The 27357-nt window shown below is 40.5% G+C and overlaps 1 protein-coding gene across 4 annotated transcripts in view; it reads left to right on the top strand.

The window, feature by feature from the left end:
* The window catches only part of erbin (erbb2 interacting protein), a 115463-nt gene that overhangs the window by 29764 nt on the left and 58342 nt on the right, over positions 1–27357 (top strand). For all 4 annotated transcript variants that reach the window (XM_003216339.4, XM_008102890.3, XM_008102889.3 and 1 more), the window contains exons 2-4: positions 17920–17976; positions 19785–19982; positions 22112–22229. In XM_003216339.4, the coding sequence (XP_003216387.2) occupies positions 19794–19982; positions 22112–22229 (307 nt within the window). In that variant the 5' untranslated portion in view covers positions 17920–17976; positions 19785–19793. The remainder of the gene's footprint in view (positions 1–17919; positions 17977–19784; positions 19983–22111; positions 22230–27357) is intronic.

Below are 27357 nucleotides of genomic sequence, written 5' to 3'. Positions count from 1 at the left end.
TTAATAATTTCTCCAATGTAACACAGTGTATCAGGATTTTGTGACCATTCCCATGCAGTCTTCTCCAGTCCAAAATTGCTCAGAGAAGTTTTTCTGCTCTCCAAATTTGTTTAAGTTACAAGAAGGAAGTAAGAAGCAGAATGAGGAGGGAGGTTAATTTCCTCTCTTACTTGCAGGCCTGGAATTTGTTTATGTGAGTGTAGTGATCATATTGGATACTGATTATACATGGCAAAAGTGTTTCTCCAATTCAGATCTGCATGTGCATTTTTTCTCACTTTTCGTTTTGTGTGGAAATAATCACACTGTAGAATACCTTTTAGCAAACCTAGTCATCCAACGAATTTAACCACACACTTAAAAAAATACAGCTGGTCTTTATAATTCATTTCAATATTCACTACTTTCACCTTCTCCAGGAACCTACACCAGATTCCTATGAGCCCTTTTTGTTTTCAGGCTAGGAATAGCTGAAAGGCTATTTGAATGCATCCCATGCCATCTGAATCTATGATCCAGTTTAAGCAGATTATGCCGTATTTTGTGATTGAGAGAATACTGATAGCTTTATCATTTCTCTGTAAGCAGATGGAATACGATCCTATTAATCCCTGGATATGTTTTTACTGTTTTCATTTGATTACTGGATAAATTTAAATGACAAGACGTTTAGAAGAGAAACAATTTCAATTTATACAGTACTCAGTTTTTGTTATACTTACTGAGATTTCTGTGGCTGTTTTCAAAGAGATTGCTTTGTTAGTCTATCAGGAGGACTTTTGTTGCACCTTAGCATGAGCTTTTGTGGATTACAGTGTACTTACTGAAATACACTGATGGAGTTTGTGGATTTTTGCTATGGCCCTAAATGAGAATTCAGGGACAAGGTGATGTACTCTTCCTCTGGCAACCTAATATTAGGGCCATTTTGTATACTTGTCAGCTGTGCCACTTCAGCTGCTCCTAGTAGTTCATCATTTGCTGGGGAGTTAATAGTGATTTCTGTTTGGGGATACTCTTCATCTGCTTATTACTTGAAACTGCATTGTAATCGGTGACTATGAATATCCTCCACTATCTTTATGATGGATATGGTGGGAAAAGGGGCAGTCCCAACTTTGGATTGGCTATCATTTTGAGAAGTTTTCCTTTTGATGCTCACATCTAAATAGTATGACTCATTAAACAAAACCATACATTGCAAAGTTTTGTCAATGGTGACACTCCAAAAGGTTTTGTAGCCTTGGTCTGTTGGGTAGAAGAGGTGTATGAACCATCAATCTGTGTAGTGAATGAAAAGGAAAAGCCTCAAAGCAGTATTGAAAGCATTGCCTTGACATGAATTTTGACTGTGACCTACAAAATAGTTATGCCTTTAAGAAAATTGTTACCACTGAAACAGTATTAAATACATATTGCAGCTTGACCCCTTTTTTTGTTTCATATACAGCTTTAATCTATTTAATTTGGTACAGCAGTTGGTTCCCAGTATTAATAGAAGTTAGGGCTATAGTACCTCTGTGAAAGTAGAAAAAAACATGATTATTTTTAGGCCCCAAGTCCAGGCTGCTTGGGCAAGAATGATTGCATGCATCTACATTACCCTTTGCATTGAAACTGCACTTGGATTGATGACTACCAGTGAATTCAGGGGAGGAAAATGACAAGATAGTTTCTGAATATTCTTTGCAGAAGAAAACCCTATGAAATTCATGGGTTCACGATAGATTGCCAAGTGACTGGAAGGGGCACACACTTTGGTGAGCAGTTGCTCTCCAAGATCTTAAGGACGGAAACAATTTCTCTCACATCTGCAGTTTGACAGTAGGAATGCCAGAAACAAAGTCTGAAATCTTCTGCTTGTTACACAGTGTGTTGCTCCAACAGTGACTCTTCAAATATAGTAGTCTAAATGAGAGCTTTCTGTAATACGGAATATCTAGATGTTTTAAAATAATGAGTTCCATGGGGTTGTTGTATGTCTTTCGGGCTGTGTGGCCATGTTCCAGAAGTATTCTCTCCATGTTCCATGTTTAGATTTCTCTGTATGTGTACCTGCTCTTTGTATATTTCACATAATGTATATGAAAAATGTTCAGGTTATCTGTGGTAATCACTGTAAAGGGAAAAGAGTCAAAACATAAAAATATCAAAATATGGTTTTATTCCTCATAGGTATATCTTTAGCAGTGGTTCTCAACCTGTGGGTCCCCAGGAGTTTTGGTCTATAGCTTCCAGAAATCCCAGCCAGTTTACCAGCTGTTAGGATTTCTGGAAGTTGAAGGCCAAAACATCGGTGGACTCACAGGTTAAGAACCACTGGTCTTGAGGCTTAATTATCTGTTAACAGTGTTTTACTCAAGTTGTGTTACTGCAATTTCAAATAGATCATTCATTTCTCTGTTCATGGGTGTTCATGCACTGAATGCCAGTTGATAGATAAAGTGTGACTTGGCCCAAAGCTGTTCAAGCCAGCAGCATAGGAAAATAATTGTAAAATATGTTCTTCTACATTCCCTTCAATGTTAGAGATAGAATAGAACACTAGAGTCGAAGAAGCAATTGATCTTTTCAAAGACATACATGAGAAATCACTGCTAAAATTATAGCTCCGATGATCAGTGCTACAATTTAGATGGAAAGATATTTGAACAAAAGACATGTGATGGAATTATGACTCTATTCTTGTTTTGTGTCTTCAAGTCATTTCCAGCTTATGGTGACCTGAGGACAAATCTACCATGGGGGTTTCTTGGCTAGATTTGTTCAGGAACCAGAGTAAGTATGGAAGAGTCTGAGGGAGCAAGAGTACAGGCAGAGTACATCAACATCGTCCAAGTATGCTCTAGTGGATGTACAATAACAGTAATACCTTTCAAATAAGAAGTTGTTATACCTGTTGGAAAAGGTGTACGCCAAGGTGGTCCCATCTCCTCGAAACATTTTTCTGCTGCCCTGGAAAGTATAATAGGAGACTGTAATTGGTCGGACAAAGGTATACTCATTGATGGGCACAGGCTTAATCACCTGTGCTTCACCAATGACATAGTTTTAATCACGCATACAGCTTCAGAAGCCTCAGCATGCTTAACGAGTGCTGTAGCAGAAGTCAGTCAATTGTACTAAAAGTGAACACGCGAAAGATGAAGGTACTCCAAAACAACTTCTTAGATGGTGCTGCAGTAACAGTAGATGGCGTCGATACTGGAAATTCCATAACCTATTGAAAATAACTGCACCGTAACCTTATTAAAAATATAAAAATGATGTCACATCCATTTGGCAAATGTGAATCTCCATGAATATGTGCAGACCACCTTTTGAAAGCCACTAGTCAAGAAAAGCATGTCTTTGTTATAAGTCAACTCTTTGAACAAGCGATATTCATAAGCATTCATGCAATGGCACACAGGTAACTCAGCTGTTAAACCGAAGAACCATGTTTTTAAATTACAAAAATATATTTGGTTAGCAGAGAATGGTTGTTTTTTTTGCAGTTGAAATTGTAGTTGTAATTGCCCAAAAGATATACACTCCCTTGACACCTATTAGTTTAAAATATGCACTCAGAGATAGAAAAACAAAGTCTTCTTTGAAAAATAACATAGCTTGTTTACTCACAAACATCTTGTATTAATTCACCAAATAGACACATTTTTATTAAAGGTCAGTTATACATAGGATGTACATTTATCTGTGTTGAGTACACAGGATAGCATTCTTAATCAATTGTCCATAGTCTTTTAAGTATAGTTGTACTCACTGAAGTTCATAAATCATGCTTCTTTACTAAAGTCCAAACATTAACCTGCTTTCATTGAAGACCAAACACATACTGAATACAAAATAGAGTCCTGTCACGACCCAGGCTGCAGAGCACCAATAACCATACACAGAGGCCAGAATCTAACTAATATCTTTATTGAAGGAATATATAAAGTTAATAAAAGCAAGTGTATGAAATAGTCCAGAAATAGACCTTTCAGGAAAGGTCAAAATTAGTCCAAAGAAACAATGTCCAATATGAAATATTAAGGTCCAAAGTTGTAATCCAATAACCGAAACACTCACTTTGCCAGGCAAAGTGAGGGGAGATGACAAGGTCTTTTAGTCCATGAAACTTGAGCGAGGCTAGGAAGTAACTTGATTCTTGAAAAACGAGGCTTGATTCAAGGCAACAAGGAAACAAGGAACAAGAGCAAGATCCGTGGTAATTTCTTGGTAAAATCCGGGAAACAAGACGAGGCTGAGTCTTAGAAAGCAAGGCAGGATTCGTGGAGTAAACAAAGCTGGGAACGAAGGCTTGGCGACAGGAACGGAGGCTTGGAAGCGGAGTAGCTGTCCACACACGCTACTCCGGTTGCTGACGAATTGACTCCGCAAGATCCCTTTGTGGGTAAAACACCTAAATAGGGTCCCGTTTTCCCGCCCAAGAGCAGTTCTCTGGAGAACCAGAAATGAAAGCTATTTTCTGAGTCCAGATGCATGACTCCCTAAACTTTCCCATGGGAAGCAGGCTTAATCAGCTGAATGCTTAGCAGCTATCCTAGCACTCCTGCGAGACGCCTGATCGACTCCTCTCTGTTGTTTACAAAAATCATGGCGAGAAAACGTAGGAGATTTAGGCTCAGGGCTTGTTTGACAGACTTCTGGAAGACAAATCTCTTGCAGGTGCAAGGTTTCCAAATCTGGCTGGGAAAGTTCCAATTCTGACTGAAACGGCGAAAAACCCAAGTTCTCCTCCTCATCTGGCACAACAGTGCCAGAAACGGGACTACATGGCCCATGACTCATCACACTATCCCCCTCCTCAAGCCCCCTCTCAAACTGGGGCTCTCTCCCCGAGGCGCGAGGCCGCGGCTTGGCGGGATAGGTCTGATGGAAGCGGCGGGTTAAATCGGGGGCATGGACTGTGGAAGCGTCTTCCCAAGAGCGTTCCTCGGGGCCAAAACCCACCCAGTCAATGAGATATTGTAGGCGGCGGCGGTGAAAGCGAGAATCCAAAATGTCCTGAACCTCAAACTCCTCCTCCCCATCCATCAAAACAGGAGGGGGGGCCGGCCGGTCTGTATCAGGGCGCACACCATCCGCCGGAAGGAGCAGGGAGCGATGGAACACTGGATGAATGCGCATAGAGCGTGGAAGTTGGAGTTTGAAAGTCACGGGGTTAAGTTGCGCCACCACTGGATAGGGACCAATGAAACGGACATCTAACTTCCGGCAAGGGCGATGGGAGGGCAAAAAGCGAGTGGACAGAAGAACCCGGTCTCCTACCTTGATTTCGGGGCCCGGCTGGCGATGTTTGTCCGCGTGACGTTTATAGTCCTCCTTGGCTTGGTCTAGTTGCTGGAGCAAAAGTTGTTGCACCGCTGTGAGTTCCTGCAGCCAGTCCTCTGCTGCGGGAACTTCTGAGGTTTCAATGACAGGGGGAAAGAAACGTGGATGGAAGCCGTAGTTTGCAAAGAACGGGGTTTCTTTAGTAGAAGCCTGGACCCCATTGTTGTAGGCAAACTCTGACAGCGATAACAGGGAAGCCCAATTGTCCTGCTGGTAGTTCACATAACAGCGAAGGTATTGTTCCAAGGTGGCATTGGTGCGCTCAGTTTGCCCATCTGTTTGGGGATGATGAGCCGAAGATAAACGAGAGTCTATGCCCAATAGTTTTTGTAGTGCTTTCCAGAAACGAGAGGTGAATTGGGACCCACGGTCTGTGACCAAACTCTTGGGCAATCCATGCAATCTGAAAACATGTTGGAGGAATAGATCTGCAGTCTCTTTGGCCGTGGGAAGGCCATCACAGGGAATGAAATGGGCTAACTTGGTGAAAAGGTCCACCACCACTAGGATCGTGGTGAATCCACAGGAAGGTGGTAGATCAGTGATAAAATCCGCAGAGATTATTTCCCATGGGTGGGATGGGGTAGGGAGGGGATGCAGAAGCCCTGAGGGCTTTTCCCTTCTTGTCTTGGAGCGCTGGCATACTGGGCAGGTGTTGACATATTTTTCCACATCCTTGCGGATCTTGGGCCACCAGAAATCTCTTAGGATCAAATGCATGGTTTTAAATAGTCCGAAATGCCCTGCTGGCTTGCAGTCATGACACAGACGAAGTGCTTTTTCCCTGCCCGGTCCTGGGGGGATGTAAACATGATTTCTATAGCAAAGTAGCCCATCCTTAAGCGAAAAGGGAAAATGTAGTCCTTGGCGAAGTTGGTCCTGTGCCCAGGCATCTGCTTGCTTACTAGCCCTGATTTCCTGAGCACAAAGGGGCCCTGGAGTAGAGGGAGTTGATTCAATGGGAGTGGATTTGGTGTTTCCCACTGTGAGCGTGGCAAAGTTCTCGGGTTGTAGCAGCTGGGACTCCAAGGTCTCCTTGCGCCCTGCAGCGTATTCCGGTTTCCGCGACAGAGCATCTGCTTGCTTGGTCTGGGCTGGGGTTACATAATGGATTTGGAAGTTAAAACGTTCAAAGAATAAAGCCCAGCGTTGTTGCCTCTGATTTAGCTTGCGGGCAGTTCTTAGATGCTCTAGATTCCGATGATCAGTATGGACTTCAATGGGAAATTTGGCCCCTTCTAACCAATGTCTCCAAGTTTCAAAGGCTGCCTTTATGGCCAATAGTTCCTTTTCCCAAATGGTGTAATTTCTCTCTGGTGCGGTCAATTGACGGGAATAAAAGGCACAAGGATGAAGATGATCTCCCACTGGTTGTAGGAGTACAGCCCCGATTGCCACATCGGAGGCGTCCGCCTGCACAACAAAAGGGGTTTCAGGATCTGGATGCTGAAGGATTGGCTGGGACGTGAATAATTTCTTTAGTTGCTGGAACCCTTTCTCTGCTTGATCTGTCCAGCGGAAAGGCTGTTTCCCACGGATGCAGCTGGTGATTGGGTCAGACCAGCGAGCAAAGTCTGGAATGAACTTGCGGTAGTAGTTCGCGAACCCCAAGAAGCGTTGCACCTCTTTCTTGTTGGTTGGCGCCCGCCATTCCAATACTGCTGAAACCTTTGCCGGGTCCATGGAGAGCCCTAGTGGCGAGACGCGGTACCCCAGGAAATCTACCTCTTGTAGATCAAAAGCGCATTTTTCCAGCTTGGCATAAAGTCCATGATCCCGCAATCGTTGTAACACCATTCTGACGTGGTTCTCATGTTCTGATTGTGATCTAGAAAACACCAAAAATCGTCCAGGTAGATGATCAAGAACCGATCTAGATAATCCTGAAAGATGTCATTGACAAAATGCTGGAACGTTGCGGGAGCTCCACATAAACCATAATTCATAACTCGGGACTCGAATAATCCGAATTTAGTCTGGAAGGCGGTCTTCCACTCGTCCCCTTCTCTGATGCGAACTAGATTATAAGCCCCCCGAAGATCCAGCTTGGTGTAGACCTTGGCTCCTCGAAGTCGGTCTAGTAGGTCCGAGATCAAGGGCAGGGGATAGCTGTTCCGCTTAGTGATATTGTTCAATGCTCTATAGTCCACCACCAAGCGTAAGTCCCCTGACTTCTTTTTCACAAACATCACTGGGGAAGCGGCTGGGGATTGAGAGGGTCTGATGAATCCCTTGCGAAGGTTTGACTCTATGAACTCCCTGAGAGCTTCTTGCTCCGGTTCAGTCAGGGAGTAGAGATGTCCTCGCGGGATCGGGGCCCCCTCCACCAAGTCAATGGCACAGTCATAAGGTCTATGTGGGGGTAATCTCTCGGCTTCTTTTTCATTGAATACATCCCAATATTCTGAGTACTTCTTGGGCAAGGTGATAATGGGTTCAGTGTCTGTGGCATGGCAGACCTTGGCTACAAGGCAATGGTTTTGGCAATATTTAGAAGCAAACTGCAGTTCTCTGTTGGACCAGGAGATGCTTGGGTCGTGAAGTGTCAGCCATGGAATTCCCAAAATCACAGGGAAATGGGGAACCTCGGTAACAAAGAAGGAAATCTCTTCCATATGTTCCCTTATCCACATTCTGGTGGGTTCCGACCACTGGCTTACGGGACCCGTCTTGAGGGGGCGGCCATCGATGGCTTGCACCACACGGGCGTTCTTGAAGTCATGATATTGTAATCCCAGAGAGTCGGCATACTCTCTATCAATGAAATTGTTTGTGGCTCCTGAGTCTATCATGGCATGGACCATGACGGGTCCTTTTTTCACTGACCACAAGGTGACCACTAGAAGAAATAGGACCCCGGTTGGCGGCTCTTGAGTGGGTTTTTTGACCGGGTTGGCGAGCCTCTCTACGCCCGGTCGCTGGCTTCCCCCGCCGGCTGTGCGCCAGCCGCCTCAGACGTCTTCGTCTCCGTGGAGGAGGACGCCGCCAGACGGGCGGCGGGCTTCCCTTTGGCTGGGCACTCTCTGGCGAAGTGGCCCCCGTTTCCGCAGTACCAACAGAGATTTAGGCGTTGGCGGCGGGCCTTCTCGGCGGCATCTAATCTGGGACGCACATTGCCCAACTGCATCGGCACCTCCTCGCTCCCTCTAGGGTATGGGGCTGGTGGCGGGGGTCTCCATACTGGACGCGGCTGGACGCTGGTGGGAGCGGGAGGTTTCACCCCAGCTCTACCGCTCTGGCCTCGGACCCATTGTTTTCTGTTGGCAAGCATGACTTCAGCTCGTAAACATTGATCAATGAGTGCTTCAAGAGAGTGGGGAGGATCCACCTTGGAGATTTCTTCCAGCATCTCAATGTTGAGACCCTCCCGAAATTGTCCTCTGAGGGCTACATCGTTCCAGCCGGTGTTGTGGGCCAGCACTCGGAACTCGGCTATGTACTGGGACAAGGGTCTGTCCCCTTGGGAGAGGCGCCGGAGTTTGTGGCCGGCTGCCTCCAAATTGTCCTCGATTCCCCAGGTCGCCTTAAGGTGGTCCAAGAAATGTTGCGCTGACCTTAGATGTGGGGAGACTTGGTCGAACAGTGCCGTCGCCCAGTTGGCCGCTGGCCCGTCCAAGAGACTGTAAATCCACGCCACCTTGATGTCTTCTTGGGGAAACTCGGCAGCACGGGCCTCTAGATAAGCCTGGCATTGGCGACGGAAAACATGAACCTTAGAAGCTTCTCCAGAAAACTTGGTTGGCAACGCCATGGCCGGGAGACGGATTCCGCGTTCCTTCAAACCCCTTATTTCCCCATCCTGCGCATTGAGCTTATCACGGATGCGGTCCACTTCGTCCTTGTCGATGGTGTAGCTAAGTGGCTGGCCACCCGGCACGGTTCCGGTAGACATACTGGCCTAGGTTAATTGGTGCTTAGGGTGGCGGAGTCAAACTGTCACGACCCAGGCTGCAGAGCACCAATAACCATACACAGAGGCCAGAATCTAACTAATATCTTTATTGAAGGAATATATAAAGTTAATAAAAGCAAGTGTATGAAATAGTCCAGAAATAGACCTTTCAGGAAAGGTCAAAATTAGTCCAAAGAAACAATGTCCAATATGAAATATTAAGGTCCAAAGTTGTAATCCAATAACCGAAACACTCACTTTGCCAGGCAAAGTGAGGGGAGATGACAAGGTCTTTTAGTCCATGAAACTTGAGCGAGGCTAGGAAGTAACTTGATTCTTGGAAAAACGAGGCTTGATTCAAGGCAACAAGGAAACAAGGAACAAGAGCAAGATCCGTGGTAATTTCTTGGTAAAATCCGGGAAACAAGACGAGGCTGAGTCTTAGAAAGCAAGGCAGGATTCGTGGAGTAAACAAAGCTGGGAACGAAGGCTTGGCGACAGGAACGGAGGCTTGGAAGCGGAGTAGCTGTCCACACACGCTACTCCGGTTGCTGACGAATTGACTCCGCAAGATCCCTTTGTGGGTAAAACACCTAAATAGGGTCCCGTTTTCCCGCCCAAGAGCAGTTCTCTGGAGAACCAGAAACGAAAGCTATTTTCTGAGTCCAGATGCATGACTCCCTAAACTTTCCCATGGGAAGCAGGCTTAATCAGCTGAATGCTTAGCAGCTATCCTAGCACTCCTGCGAGACGCCTGATCGACTCCTCTCTGTTGTTTACAAAAATCATGGCGAGAAAACGTAGGAGATTTAGGCTCAGGGCTTGTTTGACAGACTTCTGGAAGACAAATCTCTTGCAGGTGCAAGGTTTCCAAATCTGGCTGGGAAAGTTCCAATTCTGACTGAAACGGCGAAAAACCCAAGTTCTCCTCCTCATCTGGCACAACAGTGCCAGAAACGGGACTACATGGCCCATGACTCATCACAAGTCCTGAGTCTGAACATGCTCAGTACAATCAAATGTCTATAGCTCCTCCCACATGAAAGAGGTAAGTCAAACTGGCTAATCAACATACACATAGTATACAGGTTAGCAAATACATACATTAACAAATAAATAGTGAAAGGCTTGGGAGGTTGCTATTTCCAACAGTCAACCTCAAAAATATAGAAGAATATGTCTACCTCAGAAGGCTGTTAACATCAAGGAAGGAACTGAAACCAGAGTTGAACAGACACAGGAAAGCAGGATGGATTGCTTACAATTCCATTATAGCCGTTGTGGAGTCAATCTGAAGTACATCTCTATAAGCTCAATTGTTCGACTCGACCGTGCTACTTGCCCTATGCTATGGTGCAGAGACATGAACAATAACGAAGGCTCTCTCAGAACAACTACTGCTTGCCTCCCTCGAAAGATGGCTCATTGGGATGACTCTGAACGCAGAGAGAACATAAACTTCACTACGAGGATGTTCAAAAAATATTAAAAATGAAAGATCCTTTATGCTACATTGTCCAACTCAAACCTTGCTTTGCAGGCCACGCGGTGCACAAAACAGATGGGCACTGGAGCAATGCCACAGCAACATGGTACCCGCAGGGATGGATGAGAACTCTTGGTCATCCTCCCACCTGATGGTCTGATTCATTCCGTATGGCATATAATGTGAGAGATGAACATGGCCATACAATAGCACACTGGCCAGCTTTTGCTCAAAATAGATACAAATGGATGCGATTAGAGAAGATATTGTGATCTGTGCGAAAGCAGAGGAACGGATCATGTAAGTGACTAAATGAAGTGTAATTAATAGTTTCAGAACTTTGAATTACAGTATATTGAGTTTTGCAGTTGACTCTATACACATTGAATGTGTGAGATGGACTTTTTTTGTGGGATGCTATATTTTCAGTGGAAATATATAGAAGATATAATTATTTTCATTCGCCGTTGGCTGGCCTGTTCTAATACCATCACCTAGGTCTATAGAATCAGATTTTTCTCATCTTGAAATGTACAGAGTGAGTTTGCGAAGCTGAAGGTACTAGTTATATCCCAGCAAAAGCAGCATAAACTATTCATATGAGGTATATCAGTTACAACTTTCATTAGGTATAATCATAGGCTACCACTCGTGGCTAAGTATGTTTGCCTTCCAAGTGTAGGGTCTGTAGAGAGACCTATTCTCGACCTGCATGTTTTTTTCGCAGTGAGGACATCGATTTCCAGATAGAAGGTGGTCCTGACAAGGGTTGACTTGATGTACCTTCCTCTTGATATGTTTCTCCTTTTCACCCTTCATTTGTGCCTCTTTGAATTCCCCATCACTGTTGGTAACAGCTGACCTCCAGTTAGAACACTCGAGGGCCAAGGCTACCCAGTTCTCGGTGTAGAGTAGATCAGGCATTTGGACAGTGTGGCCAATTCAGCGAAGTTGATGGCAGAGGATCATCACTTCAGTGCTGGTGATCTTTGCTTTTTCCAGCATGCTGACATTTGTACGCCTGTCTTTCCAAGAAATTTGCAGGATTTTTCAGAGGCAACACTGATGGAATCATTCCAGAAGTTGAGTAGTATTGTTCACCAACATAATATTCTTTCAGGTATGGTAATTTTTTGTTAAATATAAGGGAATCCTAAGCTAATCTTTTTCATTATGAAAAATATTCCAATAAAATAATTCCTACATAAAGTGATAAATGTGTTAAATCTGTGTTATATTAGAGAGCATTAATCAGAGGGTGAGGGGTTTTTTTTTGTTTACAGAATAGAGTAGAGTCTCACTTATCCAACACTCGCTTATTCAACGTTCTGGATTATACAATGCATTTTTGTAGTCAGTGTTTTCAATACATCGTGATATTTTGGTACTAAATTCGTAAATACAGTAATTACTACATAGCATTACTACGTATTGAACTACTTTTTCTGTCAAATTTGTTGTATAACATGATGTTTTGGTGCTTAATTTGTAAAATCATGACCTAATTTTGATGTTAAATAGGCTTTTCCTTAATGCCTCCTTATTATCCAACATATTCACTTATCCAACATTCTGCCGGCCCGTTTATGTTGGATAAGTGAGACTCTACTGTATTACAAATATTAAAGTTGAATTTTGAAAGTTTTATATGTACCTTTGTCTTTTATCAGAATACTTTTTCTGTCATTTACAGGAAGCCTACTTATACATCATTTTTTAATATGTCAGCTACTCTAGGAGCCTGTACGTGTGATGAATTTTTAAAAAAGCTTTAAATGAATCAAGGTGTATTTTATTTAAAACATTATTTAAATTGTTTCTTTAAAGAACTCACATTTTAATGATTTAAAAAACAACTTAAATAACTAGTGGGGATGATTATATGTAATTGTAACCTTTACTTAGAAGTACATATAAATTTAATACACCTTATCCTTAATTGCATCCAGAGGGACCATTCTGTTCTTATAACGGTTTCTCTTGTAGTAGGCTCCTTCTAACTGCCTTATAAAATACAGATTATTTGCTTTGAACTGAAATAGATGGCTGTGTAGATCCAGATAATGTGAATTATCTACTTCGATAATCTGAATTATATGGTAGTGCAGAAAGGGCCATAGTCAGTGTCTTTCAGAAAAGATCTGTTTTCCGGAAGTTGAGAAAATGAATAATTTAAAAATAAGTCTGCTTTTGTACTTATAATTTATTTAGTCCTGAATAAGATGCTATCTTGTGTTTTTTTATATATTGATGGGATCAAGTATTTCTATTACTGATTTTATGGATCAGATACTATGATTCTGAAAGTATTTGTTTAATCTGTTGGATGTCTAACACCTCAAGAACTGCTGTTTCAATTAATTGTAGTAGACCTTCTGTTTAAAATAACAACAACAACAGCAACTTTATTTTTGTATCCCACCTCCATCTCCCTGGATGGACTCGGGGCGGCTTACATATGGCACAGAATGCCTAAAACAACGCACAAAATAAACTCACAGTACAATACAAAATAAAACCAGTAGTATATAAAATAACAATATGAACTCAGAACAGCACCCAATAACCTATAGTGTCAACTGTCATAAAAACAACTGTAAACAAGAAGGAGGGAAAGGGATAGTGCAAGTTGTAGCTGAGGTGTGCTTGATAGTTACATTATAGAACTTTATTATTGAATGTAAAGATAGTATATTTCATATAACTGAAAGTGATGTTATAGGTAGGGCTACAGTGGAGTAATATTCTAGGCTATTGTCAAGACCCAGGCTGCAGAGCACCAATAACCATGCGCAGAGACCAGAATCTATCTAATATCTTTATTAAAGGAATATATAAAGTCAATAAAACAGGTGAAGAATAAAGTTCAGAAGTAGACCTTTCAGGAAAGGTCAAATATAGTCCAGGAAATTAATGTCCAATATGAGATATTAGAGTCCAAAGTTATAATCCAATAACCGAAACACACACTTTGCCGAGCAAAGTGTGGGGAAATGACAGGGTCCTTTAGTCCAATAGAGCTTGACAACAAGGCTGGAGAGCAAAATAGATTCTTGGCAAACAAGGCTTGATTCGAGGCAACAAGAAGCAAGAGACGAGAACAGGGTCTGTGGCGAGGTCCGTGGCAAGGTCCGTGGAACAAGGCAGGGTTGAAACAAGAACAAGGTCCTGGAAACAAGGAACAGGAGTAGCGTAGTCCACACACGATCTCACTCCCGAAGCTGACGAATTGACTCCGCAAGGATTCCCTTGCGGTTAAACACCTATATAGGATCTTGTTTTCCCGCCAAGGAACACTTTCCCTGGGGAACAAGAAGTGAAACCCATACTGTGTCCAGATGCATGACTCCTTAAGATTTCCCAAGGGAAACAGGCTTAATCAGCTAATTGTCTGGCAGCAATTCTGGCGCTTCTGCGATTCGCCTCCCTAGCGCCTCTATCTCGATTATAATTATCCCGGCGAGAAAACGGGGGAGATTTCTGCTCAAGGCTTGTTTGGCTGACTTCTTGTGGCCAAACATCTTGCAGGTGCAAGGGCTCCAATTCTGGCTGAAACGGTGGAAAACCCAAGTTGTCCTCTTCATCTGCCACAATAGTACTAGGAACGGGACTACATGGCCCATGAGTCATCACAGCTATCTAATCAAATAAAATACTTTAAAGGATTACTGTTCCCTTTAACAAATTATCTCATTGTCATTGGATATATGATATGTGGAGCTTAATTTGCTAGTTGGAGCCGCCGGTGGCCTAGGGGATAAAAGCCTCGTGACTTGAAGGTTGGGTTGCTGACCTGAAGGCTGCCAGGTCCGAATCCCACCCAGGGGGAGAGCGGATGAGCTCCCTCTATCAGCTCTAGCTCCGTGCAGGGACATGAGAGAAGCCTCCCACAAGGATGGTAAAACATAAAAAAAAACATCCGGGCGTCCCCTGCGCAATGTCCTTGCAGACGGCCAATTCTCTCACTCCAGAAGCAACTCCGGTTGCTCCTGACACGAAAAGAAAATTGCTAGTCCACATACCTTTCCTCTCCCACTCTTTGAAGACAAGTTGTGGTCTATGTCATTCCCTTTCCACCTCATTTACATTTTTTAAATGTTGTTGCATTTTTGTTTAGTTTAATGATAACATTAGGACAATATCAATTGATTTTAATTTAGGAAGTACATCTGCCTCTGGAGTATATTAGTGCAGATTGAGGCACCATAGAGAAACTCAAATATTAGGAAGAAGGGCTTTGTCTGTGGATCATTACTTACTATATATAGCAGCATGGGGAGCATTCAGTCCTATGTACCTCCAACTAGAACCTGAATTGTGTAGTCCTGACGGAGGTTTAGTCCTTCCAGTTAGGCCAGTGTTCCTCACAAAATATTCCCTAGCTTTCTCTGTATTATCATATAAAAAAATTAAGGAAAGTCACCACTTGGTCCATGTTTGAGAAATCACACTAATGTATATGGAATTATTTTATCTCTGACATTATCAAGCTGTCTCATTTTGATCCCTTAATAGTATTACAACAAATCCTCTGTTTGTAATGGAATTAGTCATTAATCTTACTATTGAGCTTTTCTGCTGCCAACGAGACTGAAATATCTCTCTATCTCTCTTAGTAGCTAGACTATAACAAATAATATCTTTGTTTGAGGATCTTGGATACAGGGCAAAATAAAAATGCTTTAACAAATAAATATATTGAAAAGAAATCTATTGCATCTTTCAGTATAATATATTACGTTCTCCTTGAGTTTGTATTGAGGGGTATCACTGCGCTTTTTAGTGATCCTGTTTCTGCTTGGATTCTCAGTTCAATTATTGAATTCCACTTGGATTCTACTTAACGTGCGTATGTTTGATATCTTCAGGTGTCAGTTGAATATAATTAAGCAAGAAAATGACTTGTTCACTGTTGCATACAAGGTACCACTAAAAGAGCTGCCTTGTTTATTCTTCCCAGTCATGTTTCTGAAGCATGATGTAGCAGCTCCACAATGAAAGTTCCAAATTTTTAAAGCCGCAGATAGCAGTGATGAGCATCTTAAATAGTGTGAAATCATTAGGCTATTTTGAACAGGAGTGCCATCAGTATGAGAATAACATTCAGCTCTGTCTTTTTCGTAAAAAGACAAGATAAATAGTGGTTAATCTGAGTTGGTGCTTGAAAGCAGTATGGATGAGGGACAATTTAATGATAAGAAAGTATTGTTTGTGATGTTTATTTACTCGCTGGTGTTCAGCCTAATTTGGGTGTGTGTATTAAATTACTTTTAAAGGAGCGTGTTTTCCAATTATAATTAGTTCAGTATCCATACATTCAATGTGTGGCCCACTCTTTCAGCGTATTTCATCATGTTTCCGTGACCTTCCATGCACTTGTGCAATCACATGCAGCTTTTTCCTCTCATTTCATACTTATAAAAAAAACTTTTATAAAGACTGGGTTCTGCATTTTGATGAATTTCTGATTTTTGGGAATGCTTTGATCCCAACTTCTTAGTTTATTGCAGCAAAAACCAACAGTTTCTTGTGGCACCCTGAAGACTAACACATTCTATTTGCCATGAGTATGTATAGACACTGACAGTAACCCAATTGAACCAGCATTAGGGATGCACGGGTGGCTTTGGTTACCCATACTCTGTCAATTTCTGGTATAGATTACAGTGATACATTATAAGGCTGCTTTTGAAAATTGTTTGAAGACTTTAGTTCATTCAAAATTGGGCTACAAGTCTGTTAACAGGGACTGATCTTGGCAACATTATGGCAGTGCTTAATCACAGAACTATTCCTCTTAAAACTTGTGTGTGGTGTGTGAACAACTACACACACATATACACACATACCTTCTATGGTGGAATGAGGGTCTCTTGTATGGTATCAGGATCTGTCTGCATATGAGTTACCTTTTACCTTGCATGATGAAATTTTGTATCAGCACTATGGAAGTATCACAAATTAATAATTTCAGGATATAAATAAGAAAGTTACTGTTTGTTTGAGATTATTAAGAAAGTGTGTTTGTTAAAATGGTAACTTTGCTTGGTAGATTAGAGTTTATTAACTGTAAAGCTACCTAAAATCTAGTGCTGCTACCACTTACAAAACTTCCAACAAAAATACCTAGATACAATGTCTAAAATAGTACTATTATTGTTTTGTTTGTATTCAGAGCAGGATTGGATCAATGTGTTATGTCCTAGCTGTAATAAAGATAGAAATAACATTTTACTTACTTATAATGTAGAACTAGGAACTATAATTCTGGTCTATATAGCAGATATATGTTATACCGTATTTCCTCAATTCTAAGGCTCACTTTTCCTCTATATAAACATCTCTAAAAATGGGTGCATCTTAGAATCACAGATATATCTTAATGTATTTTTGTTGTTTTTTTGGTAATGAAATTAAGGTATATCTTACAATCGATGGCATCTTACAATTAAAGAAATACAGTATGTAACAACGGGTTTATGGTATGCATTGTATTGATTGTGGGGAGCAATATTGTTGATTCATTTCACAATAGAGATTACTTTGGCTATCTTGAAAAACATCCACATGCCTGGTCCTTATAACTGCAGGCTGTTTTATTTAATAAATAATCTGATTCATACAGTGTTCCAAAATGTAGGTAGGGATTCTTGACTCTGATAAATAGCATGGCACTTTTAATTCTGCTAGTAAAGATTTTGATGTGTATTTTTATTTAAAAGGAGAGTTATTTACTATCATTGGAGTCAGGAATACATTATAATTCTGGATATTATAAACTGTTTTTCTTTTGTATATGCATCACACCTTTTTCAAATTCAATAGGAGCGTTACAATACAGATTTAATTATGTTGATACATGCATCATTGAAAGATAAATCATGCTCCATTAATTTCATTTTATTTCATTGTTTTATATTTTAAACTGGTGTTTTTAGAATTTTTTGATGAAATATTGCCATTGTAAATTAGATACTACATTGTACTCAAATAATTAGATAAAGGGCTATATGTAGATTCAAATTCAGTAATTCCCTAAGATGTTGTTTCCAGTTGCTGATCATTACCAAAGTGAATAGGAAAGCATACGTAGTACTGCCTAAAAGATCCTGTGAAATTGTTTCAGTTAAAAATAAAAACTTTAATTACAAAAATATTTTATATCTTTCATTTATGATGAAGATGATTATTCTCTTTTTCATAGAATGTTGTCTTTGAAAGCTCAGGGAAGAAGTAGCAGGGAGAAAAACACAACCCAGTGGTAAGTATTGACTATTTAATTCATTACATTATTTAAGAAATTGAGTTTCAGTCACCAGGTTCTGTTTTTTTTTCTACTGGAACAATTAGAATAGTTTTAGATGCCAATGAAAATGTTAAGATTATTTTTATGCATATGCATCTATGCTATGACCTACCTTGAAGTTTAAGATCGTCAGCTGAGGCCCTGCTCGCGGCAGGCTCCCCTCCCATCTATCTTTCCGTAGGAAAGTTACAATTTGGTTGTGGGGCCAGGCTTTCGAATAACAATTAGAAGCACTAATTATTATTATGTATGCTGGAACTCAATTGACAGACCCAGTCTTTTAGACTCGAACATGCCCATCTGTATTTTATAAGTGTTTTTATGAATGTCTGATGTAATTTAATAACTTTTTAATTGATTCACAATGCATTGTACAATTTTATATATGTGTTTTATTGTAAGCCGCCCTGAGTCCCCTATTGGGTGAGAAGGGTGGGATATAAATATTGTAATAAATAAATAAATTAAATAATCAGTAGGCAAAGAAAAAAGTATTTCTTCATTTAAGTATTCTTTCTTTCATGTCAAGTGTTAACGGTACTTTGTTTTCAAAATAAGCTTTCAGTTACCCTCCTTCAACCTCACCCTGACCATTACCTCAAGGTTATCAATCGGCAAACATAACAGAGTAGGAGAGAAAAGGTCTGGAAGAAAGCTGAGCTATAAACACAAGTAAAGGAGGTTATATTTGTGATAATTCTAGGAATGCTGGCTAAAAAGTTATTACATGCAATTTTAATTCTAGCCTTTCATTGGTAATAAGTATCACATATTTTATGACTTTGGGTCACTTCTCCAATTTTTTTGTGCTTGGAGTGTTTGCTAATTTTCTGTGCTGCAAGGTAAAATAATTTGGCTACTACAGATCCACAGACTCTTAAAATCTCATGATTTTCTGTGTTGATGGCATGTATTCAGAAATCATGAAGAGTGGAAAATTTTCAAAACTTTATCATTAACAAAATTAACTTACAGTCCAACCCTACCCTAAAACAAACCTTTTATGTATCAGAGCTACAAAATATGGCTCCCATCCACTTGTTAAGTTTTTTATTATCAATACTTTACAGTCAGGTTTGTATATATGCAACTTGGCTTATTACTCTGACCTATACATGAGTGTATCTGTCCTTTTTCTGCAACTTTCTTCCTTTTATGTACTCAATAATCCTATGTTAATCATAGATTTTGTTATACCCAATTAATTAACACCTAGAGTTAGCAGTATACTAGAAAATTGGAGTCTTAAATTGAAGCATGGTGTTAAGGTCAAATCTTCCTTTGTTTTGATTCTAATAACCATAGTATAGTAGATTATAATTAATGGGAAGTTGTGGATAATTAACTTAACAAATGTTGAATTGTTGTTTATCTAAAGAGAGGAAGAATGGAGTGCCCACACACAAATCCTAACTTTTCTCTTTAATAAGCCAAAGTGTGTACCTGCAAATTAGGTTGTCAGTTATTTATCCTCTTAACATATCGTTTCCATTTAAGTAAAACCATAGTTTGCTGGTTGACTCCTGTTTCTGTTGCGTGAGTACAGCATATTCTTGAAATACCTATTTGGCTCAGGGATAGTTTGATTGAAGGAAGAGTATGAACAAGATTAGAATATGTATTGTATTATGGTGAACTTTCACAGTATTTATATTATTTAAACACATTTCTCATGCTTGCTAGGGGAATGGCACAGATATTTGTGCAACGTCCTGAGTGTGTTACTATTTTTAACAAGCTGTTTTTATTTTATTTTGTAACAGTGCCTGAAAATGACAACAAAGCGGAACTTGTTTGTGAGGTTGGTGCCATGCCGCTGTTTGCGTGGAGAAGAGGAAACTGTCACTGCACTTGATTATTCTCACTGCAGCCTGGAGCAGGTGCCTAAGGAGATTTTTACTTTTGAAAAAACATTGGAGGAACTCTATCTCGATGCTAATCAGATTGAAGAACTTCCAAAGGTATGTTACAGGCACAGACTAACACGAAAGAAACACAGCTAAAGATAAGCCACATGTTCTTTGCCACATGCATCCCAGTCATATTCCTAAATATACCTTTTCCCTCTATCTCTCCTCTTTACAACACAGGATACACTTTATTGTGACAGCCTGGGAACTATGTTTAATGCATGCAGACTGAAAACATTTACCGTATATATTCGAATATAGGCTGAGTTTTTCAGCCCTTTTTTTTGGGCTGAAAAAACCTCCCTCAGCTTATATTCGAGTCAAGCCTAGCAGGGGAGCGTGTAGGCGAGGCTCCGAAGCTGACTGGCCATGGAGGAAGAGGACAAGTGGTGGAGAAGGCACAGGGGCTCCCAGACAAAGGCTCCTTTGCCGCCCTGGCCGCTGCTCCTCCTCTCCCTCCAGTTGAAAATGGTGGGAATTGGGGGAAAGGAGAGAAACGATGCGCTGTTCCACCCAATCTTCCCCCCTCCTCCTCCCCCTGCTCCTTCCTCCATGCTCCTCAGAAAGGAGCCAGGCTGCAGAGTGCAGCGTGTCTGCCTGCCTGCCTGCCTGCCTGCCTTCCGATGGTGCTGGTAACCTCACGTGCTGCCTTAAAGGGCTAGGCACTCCAAACAGGAGGAGAAGAACTGCACTATGGCACCACCTCAATCAACAGAGGTTCAGTGCTTCCCTGCCAAAGAGGGTCTGTACTATACTGTACTATATTATACTATACTATACTATACCTCCCAGTATTGAAGAAAAACACCAAAGCCTCAGTTCTGTTTAAGGTAAATAATTTCTAGCCCTTGAAAAGGCTCTATCAAATATCATCTGGTGGATGGAACAGCATAGGATTTTATCAGAAAGTTGAGCCCAAACTCCCATCACCAGATATGTATGTCTAGAAAAACAGAAGTTTTACAAAGGCTTTAACTTTAACTGCCAAAGAGACATGGTACATCACTTCAACTGCCATGGCTCTGTGCTATGGAATCCCAGGATTTGTAGTTTTACAAGGTCTTTAGCTTTCACTGCCAAAGACACATGGTACATCACTTCAACTGCCATGGCTCTATGCTATGGAATCCCAAGATTTGTAGTTTTACAAGGTCTTTAGCTTTCACTCCCAAAGAGGCATGGTACATCACTTCAACTGCTATGACTCTACGCTATGGAATCCCAGGATTTGTAGTTTTACAAGGTCTTTAGCTTTCACTGCCAAATGATGGTACTATACCAAACTGATTGAGCTAAGGTTTTTACACTTTTACATGGAAAGGGAACTTATATGACATTACCTCTGTTGGTTTTTTTTGTAATTATTTAATGCAACCGTTTATTTTAACTTATTAGTTTATAATGTTTAGTGTTGTCTTTTGTTTAAATTTTTATGGTTTTTTTTGTTTATACAAGCATTGAATGTTTGTCTGTTACTATGTTGAAAGCTGGCCTGTGTCCCCATGGAAAGATAGGGTGGGGTACAAATGAAGTTTTATTTCTAATATTATTATTAAAAAGTTATTGTTGATACCATATTGTTTTTGTTTTCCCTACTTTTCCACTTACAGAGCTAGTTTACTGTTTTTCTTTGAATTACAATAAATATTTAAAAACATTTAACCTACTGATGCATCAATTAATGTAATTTTATTGGAATCTATTTTTATTTTCAAATTTACCAGTAGCTGCTGCATTTCCCACCCTCGGCTTATACTCGAGTCAATAAGTTTTCCCAGTTTTTGTGGTAAAATTAGGTGCCTTGGCTTATATTCAGGTCAGCTTATACCCGAGTATATACGGTATCTGAAAACGTTCTAAGATTGTAAAGGCATTATATATTTAAACTATTCTATGCATAGCTTATTTTTATTTATGTCAGTACAAGCTAAAAACTAGAATTATGCAATTATTCCTTTGGTGTAATATCTATGTTTAAAAAAAAGAATCTTAATATTTTTGCCCAAACTAGAAAGCTTGATTATTGATAAACATTCAAATTGTTTTATTGGTTAATAGGAGGTAGTTGTTAGACATTTATTTATGGTACTTGCTTTGGCTTTTTGAATGTGACAAAGTCATTGAACATATATCTTTATTAATGTGTTCATAATAGATATATACTGCTTTTGTCTCAATAGCAACTTTTTAATTGTCAGTCTCTGCACAAGTTGAGTTTGCCAGACAATGATCTAACAACATTGCCTGCATCCATAGCAAATCTCATTAACCTCAGGGAACTGGATGTCAGCAAGAATGGTAAGTTGCTTTTTTTTTTTTTTTGGTGTAGTCAAATGCTATATCTGCCTAGATTGATGAACTGCAGTTGGCCTTTCACATTTCCAGATTTAACTTTTGTGCACTTGATTATTTGTGGATTTCATTGATATGTTCTCTTTAGGAGTTCTAGGTCTTCCAGCACAACTATATGGTCAACATCTGAAGAACAGAATCAAACTATAGGACCTAGAGACTTCTAGAGAGAATCTTTCTTTAGGCATTTGTCTGTCGTTCTGTGATTAGGATAAGATAAACCTATAACCAACCATAGCTGTATGGTAGTTAGAGCCGCTGTGTACCTTCCTACATCATCCTGTGCTTGACGGGGTTGCACTCCCCCTGAAGGCGCAGGTCCGCAGCTTGGGGTCCTCCTGGACTCGGTGCTGACACTTGAAGCTCAGGTGTCGGCCGTGGCTGGGAGGGCCTTTGCACAATTAAAACTTGTGCGCCAGCTGCGACCATACCTCGAGAAGTCAGATCTGGCCACGGTGGTCCATGCCTTAGTTACCTCTAGACTGGATTACTGCAATGTGCTCCACGTGGGGCTGCCTTTGAAGATGGCCCGGAAACTGCAACTAGTACAACGCTCGGCAGCCAGGTTTCTAACTGGAGCAAATTACAGGGCATGTTCAACGCCACTGTTTAAGGAGCTCCATTGGCTGCCGTTTATTTTCCGGGCCCAATTCAAGGTGCAGGTTATCACCTACAAAGTCCTAAACGGTTTGGGACCCACCTACCTTTGAGACCGCATTTCCCCCTATGAACCTGCACGACCTCTTCGTTCGTCGGGGGAGGCCCTCCTCTCGCTCCCACCACCTTCACAATCACAGCTGGTGGGGATGAGGGAGAGGGCCTTCTCCATCGTGGTCCCCCGGCTCTGGAACTCGCTCCCCGGGGAGATTAGGCAGGCCCCTACCCTCCTCTCCTTTCGGACGAGCCTGAAGACTTGGCTCTTCCGAGAGGCTTTTGGTGACTGATCTCTGTATGATCGACCTGTTGTCCATTACAGTGAATGCCTTCCCCAGTATTATAATGGCACTTTATAGCCATCATAGCTGAGTAACCACCCTCCCCTGATGACATGATATATTTGCACTTTAGGACTTTGGCCTAGATTCTTTGAACCTAATGCACGATTTTAACACTTTATCTTGTATATGGTTTTTTATGACTTGCTTTTATTGTCTGGTTGATTGGTTTTATTGTTTTGTTTTTATTGTTCTGTTCGGGCTTGGCCCCATGTAAGCCGCCCCGAGTCCCTTTGGGGAGATGGGGCGAGGTATAAGAATAAAATTATTATATTATTATTATCAACAAATGGCCTCTTGTTATATTGCAAATGCATCACATGCCAGTGTGTTGCAAAAATCTCATTGATTCTGTAACCAGATTCAATTCAGTGAGTTTCATTTAAAAAAACATGCCTGTGAGGCAAACAAAAATGTCACTGCATGGAGTGCTTTTCACAACTTCAACTACTCTGTTATAGTTATCTTTTATTTCTCATTGAACTGTTTTGTGTGGTGAGGTTCCCATGAGGATTTTAAAATTGTGGTCTACTTAGGGAATCACACTTTTACAATTGACTATTGTTCTCTCTCTAGTGATCTTCCTGTACTGTTTGTGGTGTGGTCTTTCTCTTTGTTGTCTGAAATGTTTAACTTTATATCAAAATGTCACAGTAAGCAGAAGCCCTATAAACAAATACAATTTGGCACGCTACTGTTATGTTAAATATGACTTTTTCCTTCATGTTAGTGGAGTGCAAAATAAAGATGATCAAAGATTGACCTGCTTTTTGTTCAGTGCATACTCCCTTTATCTAGTCTTTCCCCATCATCCCTCTGGCTATTTATTTAAACTACTGATCAATATTTCAATTATCTTCATTTAGACAGTAAAACATGTGTTTGATTTCCCTTCTTGGGATATGTATAGAATAATTAAGGTAGAATATAAAGATCACAATATGGCACAGTTGATAAATTGACCTTTAAAGTATGCAGAACCCAAATAAAATATGGGCAATCTGGGTATTTCAAGCATCTACCCTTAAAAGACCAAGTAAAAACTGTAAAGTGTGTATGTGGTTGCTCCCTAAAAATATAAACCTAGATAAGTGCTTCAATGGCATTTCCATTTCCAGTAATCAAGGGTTCTAATCTTGATCAGACGTATTGCTTTAAATCTTATGTAACTGTCAGCTGTATTCTTTGAATCCATAGCTGATTATTAAGTGTATGTGTGCACACACATACATATTTTAACTGTCAATGTTTGACAAACCCATGAATTTCATAAGAGTTTTTAAGACAAGGAATACTCAGAGGTGTTTCTCCGTTTCTTTCTCTGAAACATGGCCCAAAGCTCCTGGCATTTGTTGACTGTCTCCCATTAAAGTACTAATGAAAGTTTACCCTGCTTAGTTTCCAAAGCCTGTTGCCTTTAGGATAGAATGCATTGTATTAATTGTGCTCCTATCCAGTTAATAAAATTTAGTAGAAGCTATGTTAAAAAAAAAGATGGAAGGAGGGAGTGAGAAAGGGAAAGAAAGAAAGATGAAAAGGAGGAGGAAGGAAAAAGAAAGAAAGACAGAAAGAGAACGACACATTAAATGAGGCCAAATCTCAGCTGGCAGAAAGAGAATGAGAGAAGTAGAGACAATAGAAGTAAGGGATGAGGAAGGAAGGAAGAAAGGTATAAAAAGAGAAAGAAGAAAGTAAAAAAAAGAGAAAGAAAGGTATGTAGGAAAAAGAGAAAAGGAATTCAGAAAGCGTGGGGTAGTGGTTTGAACCTCAAACTATGGCTCTGATCCCACTGGGTGATGTTAGGGTGGTCACACTCTCTCAACCTCAGAGGAAAACAAAGGTCAGTTCCCTCTGAATAAATCTCGACAAGAAAACTCTGATAGTCTCCATAAGTCTAAAACGACTTGAAAGCACACAACAACAACAGCAACAACAATCTCAATTACTTATGAATTACACCTTACTTGGAAATTGAGGTGCTAAAAACATATTTGTAGTCCCAAGAGGCTTAGCCTATCAGATGTTGGCCCTTTACTCCCCAGAAGTTGTGCAGGCCTGCTATAAAGGTTTAGCATTGTCTTGATGTGTTACCAGTTTATTGTTCAGAAATGTTTGACTATATAGGCAATCATATATGACTTTGAACTAAACATGCCACTTACTGTTTTCTATTTCAAATGCTGATAAAATGAAGTGATAAGAGAAGGGTCTCCTGTTTTTTGGGGGCATAAATATCTATCTTTAAGCTGCATTTTAGGGAAAAGGGAAAATGTACACTGGGAGCATAAAACTTGGCTTCATGTTGATTCTGCCAGCTATACAAAGCTGCATAATGGCCCAGGGCAATCTGGCAAGGAATACACATCCTTTCTTCCAAAATGCCTATTGGTTCAGGGGAAATTGGCAGGGAACCCAGCTTTTTCAGAGCCTTTGCCAAATGTATGAGATTGGTGGAGAAAAATAATTAAATAGTAATAAAAGTGAATGAAAAATAAAATTCGGATATTTCTGTGCAAGGATGATAATACAGGTTTAGTATAACTTATCTGAAATATTTGGGACCAGAAATGTTTTGGATTTCAGATTTTTTTTTCAGGTTTTGAAATATAGCTGCCCCGCTGTTTCCAAAAATTCTGTGTCTGTTCAATCAACCATGGCTTGAAAATGTTTTTTAAAATCCTCAGAGCACTCAAAGCACCCCCTGAGTGGTGGGAGGGAAATAGGGTTTTGGAAGCAAGCAAGGTGAGGGGGAAAGGATCTGGGTGGCAAAGAAAGTGAGGAAAAAAAGGCTTTTGACAGCAAGAGGGCAGGTTGAAAAGGTTTTTGGTGGGGAGGGGAGGAGCAGGAGCATAAAAAAGGAGGGAAAGGTTAGAGGGGGATGGAAGAAGGAACGGTGGAAACCCTCAGTATGCTTCGTGCAGCCCACACTTTGAGAACCTCTGATCTAGAACAGTATCTCCAACATTTGGGGACTGTTACAGATACAGTTCTATCCAGGATGCTTCTCCTAGATGACAGGGAAACGCTTCAAGCTTCTTTCAGGAAAGTTTTTAGTAAGTGAACTGATTGTATTTGCCCTACTGTTGGGTTTGATGTGGCTTGTTGAATATGATTCCTTGGACAACGTTCCATCTCCAGAATCTTTAGTGGTTCTTGCTGTCATACTAGCAAGCATGATTGGAAGAGTCATGTGAGTCTATTGTTGTAGTGATCTCTGAATTTGTAACTTTCAGATGTGTTGGAAAAGGTGATACCCTTTTGGGATATAAAATTGAATATAGATAGTAGTCTGCTTTATATGTCTTGTGCAGAACATACTAAGACTATAAGAAGAGATTGTTGGGTTAGAACACAAAGTTCATGAACTGTGGTCTTGTGGGTTTAATCTCCGAAGTAAATATTTATAAACATTGGAACATGAATTCTTTTTTTCTTTTTCTTTGTTGTTTGGCCAATCAAAGGAAAGGAATAATTAGAGCAGCTGTAGCTCGAATTTCATTCTTTTAACTATCTTCCTTTTGCCGGATTATGCTTGTGACCGTTCATTTGTGTATCTTTTTTTATAATTAAATGTGAACAATGAGCAATCTTTCCAAAATATCCACTGGCTGCTTATTTCTTAAGGCATCTTTTCTTGAGTCATTGTGTCTTTTATTTCTGTGGGGTTAAACCTGGATGAAATTTGAGTTAGGAAACACTCTTGAGGCCTATTTCCTCAGATATTTTCTCGGAGAAGTCAATGGCTTTCTTGGAATCTAACCATATGCCTACCATTTCATCCTTTTGGAAGATTGTTTTGCTGTATGTTTGCATCTGTGGATTGCAGGGTTATCTTTTATCCCATGAATTACCTTAAATAATCAGCTTGTTATTTATAAGAGAAGTGTGCAAACTAGGTTAGGAAACACTAGAACTTTGTTCTGTTCCCTCACCAGACATTTCAGGAAATGCAATTCATGATAGAAACACTGTTGCTTCTGTGCTGTATCTCTGTTTCCACTCATATTTGGAATGAAAAAAGGAAGTGAACTAATTCTACTGTCTTTCAGGCCTCAGTGTACAACCTTAAACTTCGAAGA

Source organism: Anolis carolinensis, chromosome 2 (genome assembly GCF_035594765.1).
Source record: "Anolis carolinensis isolate JA03-04 chromosome 2, rAnoCar3.1.pri, whole genome shotgun sequence".
Classification (NCBI taxonomy): Eukaryota; Metazoa; Chordata; class Lepidosauria; order Squamata; family Dactyloidae; genus Anolis; species Anolis carolinensis.
Note: the sequence above shows the minus strand (reverse complement) of the source record. Positions and strands in the feature narration are given on the sequence as shown.